The sequence below is a fragment of the Amborella trichopoda genome, chromosome 3, assembly GCF_054954075.1.
Source record: "Amborella trichopoda isolate Santa Cruz 75 chromosome 3, AtrichopodaSantaCruz75HAP2 v2.0, whole genome shotgun sequence".
NCBI classification, from domain to species: Eukaryota; Viridiplantae; Streptophyta; class Magnoliopsida; order Amborellales; family Amborellaceae; genus Amborella; species Amborella trichopoda.
This window is the reverse complement of record NC_142338.1, coordinates 54,290,468-54,305,326: the sequence shown is the minus strand read 5'-3', so window position 1 is coordinate 54,305,326 and position 14,859 is coordinate 54,290,468. Positions and strand designations below refer to the sequence as shown.

Sequence of the window (14,859 nt, the reverse complement as noted above, 5' to 3'; positions counted from 1 at the left end):
ATTTTGCAAATCCATTCTCTTCATCCTCATATTCAATCTTATGAAAAGAAAATTCAATTTGTACCCTAGATATGGTCAAAATTAGTACCCTCCAACAATGAATCTCGACCGTCCATTCGGTGAATTTCAAGAACTGGGCCTCGACAAATTCAAAATCACTTTTTCCTTTTTTAGCATTGTTAATCTAATGATGATAACAATATATAAAAATTTTGGAAATAAAAAATTCCTTTTGAGGCTTATATCTAACCTTCACACTAAAATGGACGGCTTATATTAATTGGGCTAGAAAAACACTTTTAGGGTTTTTTTTATTTTTTTTTATTTTTTGTGATTATTCTTTAGAATGAAAAGAGTATACATCTAAAAATTGTGTCAAACAAATATCTCTAACATGGTTTTTTAATTTTGTTGCATTATATTATGATACAACCGTTGCATGAAATCATTGCTCTATATGTATATATATGGAGGTATGTATATGTATGGATATATATCTCTAGAGTAGATTAGTCTCAGAATATCTACAACTCACTCTATTAGAAACATGCTCTGATACCATGTTAGAAACTGTATTTCTATATATTTGGGCCTTAATCCCCCATGGAACTCTCTCTTTATTGATTGATAAAAAATATACAAGAGCGCTGTAAATATACGGCCTTTAACAGTTAAAGATAAATACCAACGGTTATGGATAACTACTAACTAATTTTATCACAATCAAAAAACACTTAAGAGATATATATCCATACATATACATATCTCATTATGTATTCATAATGATGTATATTAATATACATATGCATACTCTAATAATATACAGAAACTATAGTTTTTAACAGGGTCGTCGGTATTTTCCACATGACAAATTTTAATAGGTTTAATATGAGGTTTGGAGAAATTGGACCTCCTTTGTCTTGTGTTTACATTGTAAATGAATGGAGGGTCTTTGTTTCTTTCATGTGGATTTTCAAACATTACTAATTGTTACATGAGTGGTTCAAAGTGTGAGGATATACAGTCCGCCCTCTATCTGTAATTGGACTGAATCTTCTCTGAACTGAGAACTACTTTCAGTCCTTCTCTATTGATTGTCGATAGTTATGTGTGGCTTCTCTGAACTGAGTAGGACTGAATCTTCTCAGTACTGAGAACTACTTTCTGTCCTTATGTAATGTGATCCTCTAAAGAGAGGCATAAATTTATCCTTCTTTCTTTTCAGTCCTTCTCTATGTGATCCTCGAGAGAGAGGCACAAATTTGTTCTTTCTTTTTTTGAACTTTGACCATTTCACCCCACCCTTGAATTTTGCTACAAGATTTTCTATTCTAGCACGACTATACTATCCACTTATTCCTATCGGTATAACACGGGTTAGAAATATTTTTTAGATCTTGAATTTTGGGAATATAAACTAATTTTAATAAAAAAAAATCGAAATCAACTCTTTATATACTAAAAAAAATGCCTCAAGATTAAATAAAAACCTTCATCTTTTGAAGAGCTTCAAAATTCAATTTTTTATTTTGAAAATTGTCACAAAACTCAAAATTCAATTTTTTAATTTGGAAATAATCATCTATAATTTTTTACTAGTTCCTAAAATTCTTGACTAAAACAATCTTTTTAAATAAGACAAGGGACTAGATCCATGATATGCCCCCACATAAGCATAGTTTTTGTAGGATAAATCGTCTACCATGAACCAAATGCTTACCGTAAAGTAAGCTACTAACAACTTGCCCTCCATTTGCTTTAAACCCCTGGTCTCTCGCCCCCTCCGTGACACAAGCGACACCACCAACCCAGTCGCCCTACCCAAAATTGGTAAGAAGACTAAAATGCCTCATCCAAAATCGATAAAAAACTAAAACGCCCTTATTATCTTTTAGAACTCGGAACCGGTTCCGATCCAATACCCACCAAAGGGATTTGGATTCGCAACTCGGACCCATTCTGCAGGTTAGACATGTCAATAATCGTAACTAAAAAAAGAAGGGGCCAAAATGCCTTTCAATTTGTTGCACCTATCCTGTTTTAGAACCCAGATCAGGTTCGATCCATTACCCACCAAAACAGATTTGTAACTAGCAATCTCGACTAATTCTGCAGGTCATATAGAAATATAACCAAAAAAAATCAAAGCTGTGAGAATCATTCTAAGCTTCCTTAGACCTCGACCGCCATCCAATTCGAACCAGGCAATTCCGGTTTGGCCAAATTGAAACACCTTGCCTTACCATTAGAATGCAAGGGTACTTTCGGCAATTCTGGTGTCCTTAACCTCCAAATTTGGTGATCACCACGCGGTTGGTCCAAATTTAAGGGCCTCCTATATAACTCAAACCCCCCGCTATTCAATGCTTTGTTGGGAAATCGTGGTTGAGGAGAGGGCCAACATGGGTGATACAACCCAGCTAGTGGTTATGGCCCTTGTGACCATGCTAATGTGCTTGCCCATGCCCCATGCGCATGCCCAAGGTGAGCTTGCCGACCCCGAGCCCGTGCCTAAACCCGCATTCAGCTCTGTCTCAGGAGGCTCGGTGCCTCTTCGACCGCACTACGAGCTTGCTGAGCCCTTGTACAGGCGAAGGAACGAGCCAGGACTGTTGTGGACTGCTTCCCAAGTCGTCAACTTAATCACTAATAACAATGATTAGTTTTTTATTCCTTCTTATGTTGTGATCTTCCTTGTCTAGATTATTTGGGGGACAAATAATTGGTTTGTATTTTTTGATCTGCTTTTGAGATGAATGGTGGGTGTGCATTCTAGATCTATGTTGAAGCGTTTGTAGTTATGATCGGGATATTTTAAAAAATTATGTTTCCCCTTGGTTTAAATTTTCTATAGCTTTGAATTAGTGTTTGCAAAAGTTTAGATTTGAAGAACAGCTCTCTAATTTTTTCGGCCTTCAAAGAGAGAGAGAGAGAGGCCTTCACTTTGGCACTGCATTTGCCATAAAATTGCAGCTTCTCACTTTGGTATTGGTACTGCGTTTGCCATAAAGTTGCATATGAAGACATAGCCCATCAAGAAACCACTCAAGCCATTGGTGGTTGGGGTGGTGGGTGTTATACCATGATGTTTTGAGTTCCAACGGGATATCTCTTGAGTCAAGAGCCTCAACAGATAAACAATTCTCTCTCTCTCTCATTTATTAACATATCGGTGCCACAAGCTAGACGACAACAACTGCAAAGAAACTATATGAAAAATAATTGTTGAAATAGGTAATTGAGACAAAGACTCAACTAAAAAGTATGTAATAAGATTGCTTAGCTTTTGATACAAAGAGGTCACAATCAACTTTGGTCTTTAAATTTGAAATTATGCCATTGGTGATATGTTGGGTTGATGATATGTTCGGCTTAAAGCTCAAATTAAAATTTCTCGAATTTGATCTAAACTAAGCGGTTGGATTTGACGTAAGATGGGTAAGGTTTATTGCGACACAATTGGACCAAATGTAAAATGGTCTCGAGCATACAATCCCAAAATTAATATACTTATGTTTTAAAGGAAAAAATCATGTAGGTGCATTGTTAATTAAAGATAAAGTTGTAGTAATCTATGTTCACTTTATTTGAAAGACGTAGATTTGATATTGCAGAAGATGCATTACTTTTACTATTGTATTCATTTTGAAGGTATCCATTAGAGGGGGATAGAATTGTTCTTCTTTTTTAAGGGAGATACGATTGTCTTATGTGCCTTCTTTTTTTATCCTTTCCAAAGTAATACTAGAGTTTTAATAATAATAAGAAATTGCATATACAAAGCATAATTCAATTAGGAAATGTGAAATAACAGAAAAACATTATCTTCAAGAACTTCTAACCAGAGTCTTTCAACGAAAGACTCTCATCTGCCTTCCCATTAGCTTCAAAACTCACTACCAATCTCTACTGTGTTCACAACAATTGAATAACTAGTTTGTCTTTCTAGGATTATATATAGGCCCTCCAAAATAGTATGATCATCTCCGCCTCATTTGCTGTTTTTATGTCCACATGACCCAGAGAATACTAACGAAGAAATTTATCTCTAAATAATCCCCCAAAACCAGCAACATCTGGTTCCCGAGAGAATTACCATCAAAGTTCATCAAAGAAGTACTACGCGCCTTCTTTCCGTAACCTTTATGGTTGATCACTGTTGAGGATGACATTCCTAAATTCCCCATGCTCTCGATCCCAGCTGCAATTTAAATGATAAAAAATTTGGGCACCTCAATCTCAAAGACTGAGCTATCAAAATATCCTTATGTTCCTTTCCTTCCAAATGTCTCATAGGTTGGAGAGTGCTAGACATTGCCATAAAGAACATAACAAGATTGAACCGTTTCCATTTATAAGAGTAGTAGCCATCTTAATGGTGAATATTAAGTAAATGAAAAATTATAAAAAAAATTGTTTCATGCGGGCTGGATCACATTTTTACAATATACCATCCCAAGGTATGAAGCGTCCATCTTAAAGATGGATGCAAATAAGTGGTCCATCTAAAAACAATTGAAATTGATGGTCCAAATGTTTTCTTAATAGAATTATTATTTTAATTTTCTAAATTTATTTATTTATTCATATTCATGATCTCCGTGTTAGAGATTACAAGTCCCTAAAAATTAAGTCAAAAAATCCATCTCAAAAATAGATTATTAAGAGGTGACTCATTTCTATATGGACTCATAGAAACTGAGTCCAATTAGACTACACACTCTTAAAGCAAAAATTATAAATACCCCGTTACTACACTCCTAAAGCATGCTCCACCCTAATACTTTTTAAATGGCTTTTATTTGTGCATTCACCCCCCTAAATGAAAAAATAACTTTTCTAGGATAAAAATACCCCCCATGTATTTAAGATAATTTCTCTATCTTAAAACTTGAAATTTCAAATTCTAGAAAGAGATCAATCTTTTTTTTTTGGTAAGTTAATTTAAGAATAGAACCTAGGATGTAGCACTATAAAAAGAGAAACTATCTTAAATTTAAAATTTTTAGAGAGAGAAATTACCTCAAAATTTTCAGAGAGAGAAACTATATCAAATCTCAAGTTTTAGATAGAGAAATTATTTCAAATTTCAAGTCATTTATTAGTGACCCTTTAAATTATAGTTTATGTCTCTAAAAAGAATTTTGAGATGGTTTTTCTGACTACATCTTGAAATTTGAGATAGTTTATCTTTCTAAAAATTTTGATATAGTTTCTACATTTAACATTTTGAAATTTAAGTTAGCTCCTCTCTAAAAAATTTAAGTTATTGTATCTCTCTAAAATTTTAAACTTCAAGTTTTAAGATAGGGAAACCATGTTAGATACACATGGGGGTGTTTTCGTCCTAGAAAAGCTACTTTCTTAATTTGAGGGTGGGTGCAAAAATAAAAACCATTAGAGTTAGTGATGTGGTTTAAAAGTAGGATATGGTTTACATAAGTTTGACGCCTTCAACAATCGATGTAAGGCGAACTTTCAAATAGCGTTGAAGATATGTTTTCAATACCAAAAATCTTTATGATGCCTAAAAATTTATTTTCATCTCTAATTATAAAATTAAAAGCTTCAAAAATAGTGTAGATCAAGGAGATCTTGAGCACTTAAAGATCTTGACAATTAACGGTCTAGACAATGCATTATAAGATGTACTATTTTCAATACTTGAAGTCTATTTTTTTTTATGTCAATGTATCTCATGTTTGAGATGATCGGATTTGAGGTTTTTTAGATATCAAAATAACTTCTTCTAGTAAATTTTTGAGGTGTGCCTTAATTTAATTGTTTAGGGCTTCAACCTTTATTTACCCAAAAGAGCCTCAACCTTATATAAAGTTTTTCCTTAAAAAGTATTGGGGTAGGGAAAAAAGTATGGTCTAGTTGGTATATATAATTTTTCCAAAAGTAAAAGAGCCAAATTGGATTGAAAATGAGAAAAAAAAAGGGAACTAATGGAAACACTAGACCACAATTTAGGATAAAAGTCAGGCGTATCGACAATTCAAGGCACCAGACCATAATTTAGGATAAAAGTCCGGCGTATCGACAAGGCTTTCATAGTAATAACGGTCGTTATCGAGGGGAAACGGCATTTTACGTAAGGGATGAGAAAGTGGAAAACAAAACGGGAAAGAAATTTAAAACAATGAGAAAATGACAAATTTTAAAAAAATGGAAATATTTAAATGGAAATTTATCAGAATACCTATGAGATATGAGCTATTTAACAATTTACCCATGTTGTTTGATTTTCTTTCAAAATACCCAAGAAAAGACACATGGTATAATAGTTACCATGTGTAAAATATTACATATTTTTTATAAATTGAAGTATCTTTTCTTTAGGAATGGGACTTGGGCTGGTGGTTAGCCATTGAGATTTAGCAATATTAGATGAACTAACGAAAAAAAAAAAAATATCATATCTTTTCTTCAAATATAAATGATGTTATTTCTAATATATTTTTTTTAAAAAAATGTAGAGGTTTAGATAGGAAAATAAAAAGAATAAAAATAGAAATAAGCCTTAGTGTTGTGTGCATGCGCGAGTGTGTTTGTGGGTGCAGTTTGTATAAGGTATAAACCTTAAACAACCAAAGAAAAGGGCACCTCTAAATATCGTTAAAAGATGCACTATCAGTGTTGAAAACCCTTAGGACCTCCCCACTGATTTATCCAAAAAAAAAACCCTTATAATGACCTAAAAAACTATTTTTTGCCACTATTTGCAAAATTTAATGCTCCTAAAAAATTTAGATCAACGTTCGAAACAATCTTCTTGGAAGGATTTTTGGGGTGCTCCTTGCTACAGCATATGGTTAAGAGACACTTCCTTGAAATAACACCTCGGGAATAACACAAAGTTCTTGAGTTTTTAGACTTATCTCCGATGATGCACATTGGCATGCCAAAGCATTTATCACGATTTTACCATTCCTTCCTCTATGCTATCATTGACACCAGTGTTTGAAAACTAGGCAAGACCAACTTCTTGAGTTACTCGAACTCTACATTCCGCCAATTCTGAAATAAAAACATCAAACATTCGCCGAGTCTTCTCAGCTCCTGAAATTTTATTGATAATGTTTGTAAGACTCAACTGAGCATCTAACAGACTTGGCGAATCTCTGGACTCTGCAGGTTCACATTATCTGACTCAGGCTTGGGACCCCATCAAGTCCCGAGTCTAAACCAATTCCTTGCTTTCAAGTACTGGGTGAGATAACAAAACATCGGGACCGCTAATCCCTCTTTAAGAGCCGAGCATCTGATCCCACCATTTCCTCAAGTAATTCCCCCCACATTTAAAAGAAAAAGGAAAAGAAAAAGTAAAGAGACAGAATGAAGAAAAGAAAAGCAAAGAGAGAATGAAGAAAAGAAACGTAAAGAGACAGAATGAAGAAACGAAACTCAAAAAAAAAATAAAAAGTTAAGCAAGAGGCTAAAGGAAAGAACTAGTAGCTCATTTAAAAAGATCAGAGCTTTCATCCCAAATTGATCATCCATTCATTTATCCCCAGAAAGGCTGACATGAATCCAACCCACCAGCGTCATGCCATTCCACATCAAATCTCATCCTACCTACTCACCTACTCTCTTTCTTTCATCCCTTTGAACCAAACCAATATTATATAGGAGATTTGTAATCTTTCCTCCTCGCATTTTTTCGGAAGAGTTTGTTTCTGTATTCATCATAGCCACTTGGCTTTTGCATCAGTTTAACTTTGCTTCTTCCACTATCTTCGATTTTCCACACTAGCACATCTTCCGGTTTAGTTTCTCACTCTATGGATGTCTTGTACGAAATTGTGAAGACACTTGCCAGCGCACTTGGCGAACATGTCATTGATCCCCTTTGTCAACATATTTCTTTCTTAGTCAATCACAAGGAGAACGTTGAGCAAATGGAAAGCACAACAACAAAATTGACAAAGCAGAAGAATGACATTAAGGATGATATAGATGCAGCCAAACGAGTTGGAAGAATCCCTAGAGAACAAGTAAGCCACTGGTTAAAGTGTGTTGATGAAATTGAAACAAGAGCCCACGAAATACAATCAAAGTATGAAAAAGGTAAAACATGCTTAGGAGGGTGGTGCACAAATTGTTGGCCAGCCTACAAATTCAGCAAGAGAGCGGCCGAGCTCAAGTTAGAGATCGAAAAGATGCACAAAGAAACCTTTGATGAATTAGTCATAATCCCACCTCCACAGCCTGTGATAGAGATAGAAACCCAGCCAATCATGGGCCAAACAGCTCAGCGTACAATGCAGGAGGTTGTGAACAACATAAATGCGAAGGAGAAACGTGATTGGTGTGTGGGGCATGGGAGGGGTGGGGAAGACCACTATTGTCCAAAATGTCAACAATCAGCTGTAACAGTCGAGTTCTGGGTTTGAAATCGTGATATGGATCAGAGTTTCCATGAATCCAATTTTATCAAATATACGCGAGAAGATTGCAGAACGCTTGATGCTAGATCTGTCAATGTACAGTGCTGAGGTGGGGACACAAAAGATATTGAATCTTATGAGGACAACGAGATATCTCCTAATCCTAGATGACATGTGGAACCGGATGGAACTCAAAGAAGTTGGAATTCCTAGACCAAACAACAAGAATGGGAGTAAGATTATTGTGGTGAGTCGATTATGGGATGTGTGTACCGACATGGAGGCTGACCACATAATTGAATTAAAAAATTTGCCAGAAGAGGAAGCCTGGAGTCTATTTCTTAAGAAAACTGGCATGCAGATTGATAATCCATCAATAAAACAACATGCCGAGGCTGTTCTTAAAAATTGTGAGGGTCTACCCCTGGCGATCATCACCGTGGGACGGGCCATGGCAAACCGACATACAACAAGAGAATGGGATGATGCCAAAAGAGAATTGGAGCAGTTAGCTTCCAATCTTCGAGGTATGGTTCAAGATGTATTTATCCCTCTAAAATTTAGTTATGATAGATTAGATTATGATGCATATAGGTCTTTCTTTCTGTATTGTGCTTTGTTCCCCCAAGATTACTTGATAGGGGAACTTGAAATAAGTGATTATTGTATAGCGGAGGGATTAGTAGATGATAGACGAGGTGATCTTAAAGATGTTCGTGACAAGGGGAAAACTTTAGTAGGAAGCCTCAAAAACTCATGCATGCTTGAAGGTGATAATCATGAAAACACAGTGAAAATGCATGATGTAATGCGAGATTTGGCACTATGGATCACTTCTAGTGAGTCAGGGGAGCATGATCCCAAGTTCATTGTTTGGGCTCATACTAGAACACGGAAGGGACCAAGGGCCAATGAATGGCAAGAAGCTGACAGAATTTCATTGGTGGAAAATGACCTACAGGATCTCCCTCAATTGCCACAATGCCCAAAACTTGTCACATTGATGCTTCAAAACAATCATTCTCTAAATGTCATCCCACAAGAGAATTTCTTTCAGTGCATGTGTTTCCTTCGCATGCTCAATTTGAGTCTCACAGGAATTACATCTCTCCCAAGTTCCTAATCCCAATTGGTGAACCTTCGTGTTCTTCGTCTGAGTGGTTGCAAGAAACTGGGAGAGTTACCAATAACAATGGGAGAGCTCCAAGAACTCCGACTCCCGGACTTATCAACTTGTTATGGGATCAAAGAGTTACCTGCAAGTTGTAGGAAGTTAAAAAATCTAAGGCACTTAGATCTATCCCACACACCAGACCTTGTACAAGTTCAACCTAATTTATTCTCTAATTTGCATAATTTAGAGGAGTTACTCATTTTGCCCAGTGGTTTGAAATGGAAAATGGACAAGAGAAGCAGTGCGAAAAGAGCAGTGAGCATATATGAGCTGAAACACTTATCTTGCTTAACATGGGTGGGGATTTCTATAGAAGGTGTTGCCTCTTGGGATTGGCTCCAGTTGCATGTTAAGAGTATACAGCAATTGGAGCTACGCCACTGCACTATTACTGATGACACCTTGTTCACCCTTGACAATGCTCAAAGCATGAAACGGCTAATTTTCTATCGTTGCCATGGTTTGGTTCGAGTTCCCACTCGTTTCTTGATATATCTCCGAATAGAACATTGTGATGAATTGGGGAATGTGGTGGTTGGAGATGAAGCCAAAGAGGATTCCTTTCAAAGCTTAAAGCAATTGGTCCTTGACTCATTGCCTCATTTGAGTATACTCTGTGTGGGGGTGTTGCCAAACCAATGCTTTGGTAACCTTAAGAGAATATCCATATGGAGGTGCCCAAGTTTACAAGTTCTCTTCACAAATGGCATGGCCCAAGTGCTCCAAAGTTTGGAAATTTTAAGTGTGTGGGATTGTAAAGGAATGGAGACGGTGACAGAAGATGAGGAGCTACAAGGTGATATATTCCCAAAGTTGATAAAATTAGAACTATGCTATCTACCCAAACTAGATGTTATTTGTCATCATGCCTTGCAGTGGCCATCACTAGAGTTGGTGGTCATACTTGAATGTCCAAGGTTAAAGAGGGTCCCTTTTGGTGTGGGAAGTGCAAAAAGGCTACGAGACATTGGAGTAGACAGAAAATGGTGGGAAAGTTTGGAGTGGGAAGACCAAATATCATCAACTCCCTTCGACAACCCCAATTCTATAATGAGGGTGAAGGGGCAGACATAGATATGACTTCATTGAGGAACCCCAAGTTCTATAATGAGGATGAAGAGACGGACATTAGAAATGACTTCGTCAAGGAAGAGGAAGAGTGAATTTGAATAGTTGGAGCCCATGACGTGGCAGAGAGAAGAGGATTGAACACAAATTCTTTGCTGGTTTTATTGTCTATTTAGTGATGATGATGGAAATAAATTAATGCCATTTCAAATGAATGTAAGATGTTCAGTTAATAAATGACCGTCTTTAAGTTTAGTGAACATGGGTTCAAGATGTCAAATGTTATACCTTGTTTTATCTGTTTCAAGCTTCATTAATTTTGTAAAAGCGTAACATATGGAAGGCGCCAAAAACCGTCTTAAAGGACCCAATTAAATCCTGCAATTACAATCCATTATTCTTTCCCATCGAAAGCATCCGATCACATATCGTCAATTTACTGAGCAAATTCCAAGTCGCTTACAATTTGATTATTTCGCTATCCATCCGGGATTTGTAGATAGAAAAGTTCTAAATGAAATATTACAGGAAGTACCCAAGCAACTGGAGCTCTAAAGAAAATAAATAAGAACTCCCAAGACTATCAGAACAGAGGCACCATGACAAACAGTCATGATTGAGATTTAACTCCATAATATATTATTATTTTGGAAAAGACTAACACTCCATCATATATTACTATTTTGGAAAATGATCAGTATTTTCGCCTATAGGCTCAACGACGTCCAATTTTTTTGGACGGCGTGGATTAAAGACCGTCACGGACATAGCATGTCCGTGGCGGTCTGTCATGGATATAACATGTCCGTAAAGATATTTTTTTCATGCAAAAAATATACAGGGACCACCATGGCTTCCATAGGACTGTGGCGGTTTTTAGGCAAAACTGTCACAAGCAGGGACGAAACACTTTAGAAATTCGCCTATAGGCGTTTTCCTATTACTTTAATTAATATGAATAAATAAAATTGCTAATCATTAGAATGCGGAACACCTAAAAAAGTGATAAACGAAGAGTGAACTCCTTTTCTTTCCTCATATCTGTACAATAAATATTGGGACCACCTATCTTCAAATATAGTCTCCAGAATTTTGCGCAACATCCCAGTTATAGCTGGACATTAGAACTTGTAGTTGGCTTTCAGGTAAATCACTACCTCTTGCTGCATTAAACCACAAACAACAGGAGGAAATAAATAAGAACAAAAAAACTCAACTTTTCATGTTCATAAAAGAATGTATGAGGTGTTAGAATAGATCTAGAGGCACTAGTAAAACTTTTGATATTTCACTTGTAGAAGGTCCAAGGAGCATCTCATGAAAGCTTTACTTCCACTGGAGACATGGATGATAAAATTAAAAGAAACCCAATGAAAAGTGGAAGAATACAATAATAATCAGTCCTTAACCTTCCTACCTGATTAAATGATCAAAGAAAATTCGTACTTTTTCAGAGAGTAGGAAACTCATCCCAAGAAGAAAACAATGAAACATCCCTTTTTCATCTGTGTGCTTGTGTGCAGCAGATTCAGCATGGGAGGTGCGATATTGACGCGAATATGGGTACATTTATGTTAGTTTCAGCCTTGGGGATTTTATTATTACCCTCACGGATGGGTATCACAAACATTCTAGAAAGAGGAAAGAAGCAACACTTACAATTAGGCATAAGAGTAAGCATCCGGTAGCTCCAGGGAAAATAGAATACCAAAAGTGCAGGTGATGGAACTTGGCCCCATCAATGAACATGATAGGCAGGCTAGCAGCTGCAACCACCGTGTAACTAAGAACCATTAGATATTTTTTTCCAACGGACAAAGGGGCTAGCATGGCATTGAATAAAAGGTTCACATGAAAACTCATATAAAATAGGCATTAGATGAATGGTGGAGATTTACCAGGAGGATGTGTAGAGCCAGTATAGATCATGAAGGCAATGGATGCAGCAAGGGCAGTGCTCCGTGCCAACCATCCAGGGCCAAACAGCACAAATGCCAAAACACCTAATGCAGCACACCCGATCTGAGCCATGAATATGTTGTATTTCTGCACTTTGGCAAAAAAGGGGAACAAAAAAAAAAAAAAAAACAATGTATTACATGGCCATTTGACCCACAGGGTTAATAATTTATAGCATTCTCTTGTTTTTTTTCTTTTGGATAAAGGTATAGCAAGATTGCCAAAAGGATAAAAGGGCTGGATGTTCGAGGAGCAAGAGAGACACACTAAAATATCTTGGGGAAACACAATGGATGCACACAACACTGTCTATACATATGGCCGTGAGTCCATTGTGAATTGTCTTAAACTTTGTACAGATGACATCAGGTTATGACATCAGGTTACAACTCTTTACCACATATTAGGGATTCCTATGTTCACGTTTGTTTTTGTAGTGTCATTCATTTATTCTGTATTTTTCAATATTTTACTTCTTCATTACCTTGCACTTTGTTACAAGGTTCATGTATATATTTTGAAATGAACCAAGGATTTTAAATTTTATAAAAAGATTGGTAAGAAAACATCTCATGTTTTCTTTCTTCCCTAACATCACAGTTGGCTTTTTCAGAATATTTCTGATGATTTAATGTTTTTAAATCTTGTTAACAGAATTTCATGCAGCCTTACATCTAATGTATCATTTTCAGATATTATCATCTTCTAAGAAAAAGAACAAAAAGAAAAAATTGTGGACCTCATCTACCATGTCAACCAGATCATTTCGGTATTCCAAAAATTATAAAAGAGGTATGTATAAATGTGCGTGGGAAGTATATTGCAATCAAAGAACATCAAGAAACACCATTGTCATGATGAATGGTGGTGGAAAGAGTACACTATCGTTTTCCAAAAATTGAAATGTGAAAAATAATTTAGTAAGACAATTCAATTATAAATACACCAAACGATAAACTAAACAGTATCACAACCCAGCTTACGCCCACAATAGAAAATAAAAAAAAAAATAAATAAACAAAACAAAATAAAAAGGTCGATGGAAGTGTATACCCGCGCAGCAGGCGAAGTCGGGGTAGCAAATAAGACCGCACACACTGCACCAAAGGGCGCAATAGTCAATGAAATTGCCTTTGACGCCATCATCTCATCCAATTTCCCCATTATAGCCATGGCCGAAAAAGCTCCTGCCAAAAAAAAGTAAAAAATTTACCGGGTTTTATGAGCTAAAAGTAATTTAATATCGAAAATTGATAAGGTGAATCCACTGCTTCATTTTATTGAAAATATATGGCCATTATTTGATAATTTTATTTTAGTATTCGCTTTTAGTTTAGTACTCTCTCTCTCTCTCTCTCTCTCTCTCTCTCTCTCTTTCTCTCTCTCTAAGAAAGTTAAACAATAAAGGGAGAGAAAAAAGCTCAACCTGCAGCTGGCCACACTATGTCGCTCAAAGAGGGGGATTCGCTTGCTTTGCTCGGCATGAGAGTAGACCACCATTGCGAAGACGAAGGCGCCGAGTCAGCTGAAGAGGCAGCAACAAAACCCCTTCTCTCTCTTCTCTCTCTAAAACCCAACTGAACCCATCTCCCTCTGTTCTTTCCATCCCATCTCTGCAAGGCTCTGATTATGGGTTTTGCAGCGACAATTTGTGGGTTAATCGGGAAACCATCTGCGATGGATGATGAGTGAGAAACGAGGGACGACGACAGAGAGAGAAATGGAGCTCCGGCGTTATAAATCGCCATATTCTGCTAAGGCATTGAGGCCTGATCTGTATTTCGACTTTAGAGGGAAGACAATCCATTGGCAGGTGGTAACTTTTTAGAGAGAGAAACAGAGAGAGGGAGAGGTCGTTTTGGCTTTTGAGGAACCTCAAAGGCCTAAACCTCTCTATCCCCTTTGTCTTTATATCCAGACCTTTTTAAGTTTTTTTCGCCGGACGTTAAATTTACCCATGAAAATTTGCGAATACCGAATTTGGTCCTACTATATAAGAAATTTCTTTTTCCATTTTCCCTTTTCAAAAGAAAAAAAAAAAAAGCTACTTACTCAGAAAAAAAAAAAAAAAAATTCATATAAGTTTTCAATATTATACTATTGAAATAAGGTGCAAATTAAAAATCCTTTAGACTTTAGAGATTGTTTCGATGTTGGAAAAGTCTGCAGTTGATTATAAAAACAAAAGAAAAATTAAATCTTGAGAATTGTGTAATAGTTAATGATTTACAAGATTTCCAAGTATTTATCCTCAATCTATATTAT

At 36.3% G+C, this 14,859-nt stretch overlaps 3 protein-coding genes across 3 annotated transcripts; 2 read left to right on the top strand and 1 right to left on the bottom strand.

Moving 5' to 3' along the window:
• Positions 1–8,424: 8,424 nt before the first annotated feature.
• On the top strand, positions 8,425–10,028 carry LOC18429374 (disease resistance protein RPS2). The gene has a single exon (XM_020664489.2). It carries the CDS (start codon positions 8,425–8,427, stop codon positions 9,514–9,516), a length of 1,092 nt encoding a protein of 363 aa, XP_020520148.2. The 3' UTR covers positions 9,517–10,028.
• LOC148782974 (disease resistance protein RPS2-like) lies at positions 9,586–10,895 on the top strand. Its single transcript, XM_088861404.1, has one exon. It carries the CDS (start codon positions 9,586–9,588, stop codon positions 10,639–10,641), a length of 1,056 nt encoding a protein of 351 aa, XP_088717530.1. The 3' UTR covers positions 10,642–10,895.
• A 650-nt stretch (positions 10,896–11,545) lies between these two features.
• Positions 11,546–14,495, bottom strand: LOC18429373 (Integral membrane HPP family protein). Its single transcript, XM_006838659.4, has 5 exons — positions 14,021–14,495; positions 13,648–13,781; positions 12,534–12,681; positions 12,295–12,401; positions 11,546–11,798 (listed from the first exon to the last, which is right to left on the bottom strand). The coding sequence occupies exons 1-5, from the start codon at positions 14,340–14,342 to the stop codon at positions 11,757–11,759; spliced, it is 753 nt and encodes a 250-aa protein (XP_006838722.2). The 5' UTR covers positions 14,343–14,495; the 3' UTR covers positions 11,546–11,756.
• Positions 14,496–14,859: the final 364 nt, after the last annotated feature.

Bases quoted from the DNA above. Each gene is read 5' to 3' on its own strand.
- LOC18429373 (XM_006838659.4), bottom strand. From the start codon at position 14,342: ATGGCGATTTATAACGCCGGAGCTCCATTTCTCTCTCTGTCGTCGTCC. The intron at 13,782-14,020 runs GTTGAGCTTTTT...TTTTTTTGGCAG, and splicing joins CATAGTGTGGCCAGCTGCAG to GAGCTTTTTCGGCCATGGCT. The intron at 12,402-12,533 runs GTAAATCTCCAC...CGGTGGTTGCAG, and splicing joins TGGCTCTACACATCCTCCTG to CTGCTAGCCTGCCTATCATG.
- LOC18429374 (XM_020664489.2), top strand. From the start codon at position 8,425: ATGAATCCAATTTTATCAAATATACGCGAGAAGATTGCAGAACGCTTG.
- LOC148782974 (XM_088861404.1), top strand. From the start codon at position 9,586: ATGGGAGAGCTCCAAGAACTCCGACTCCCGGACTTATCAACTTGTTAT.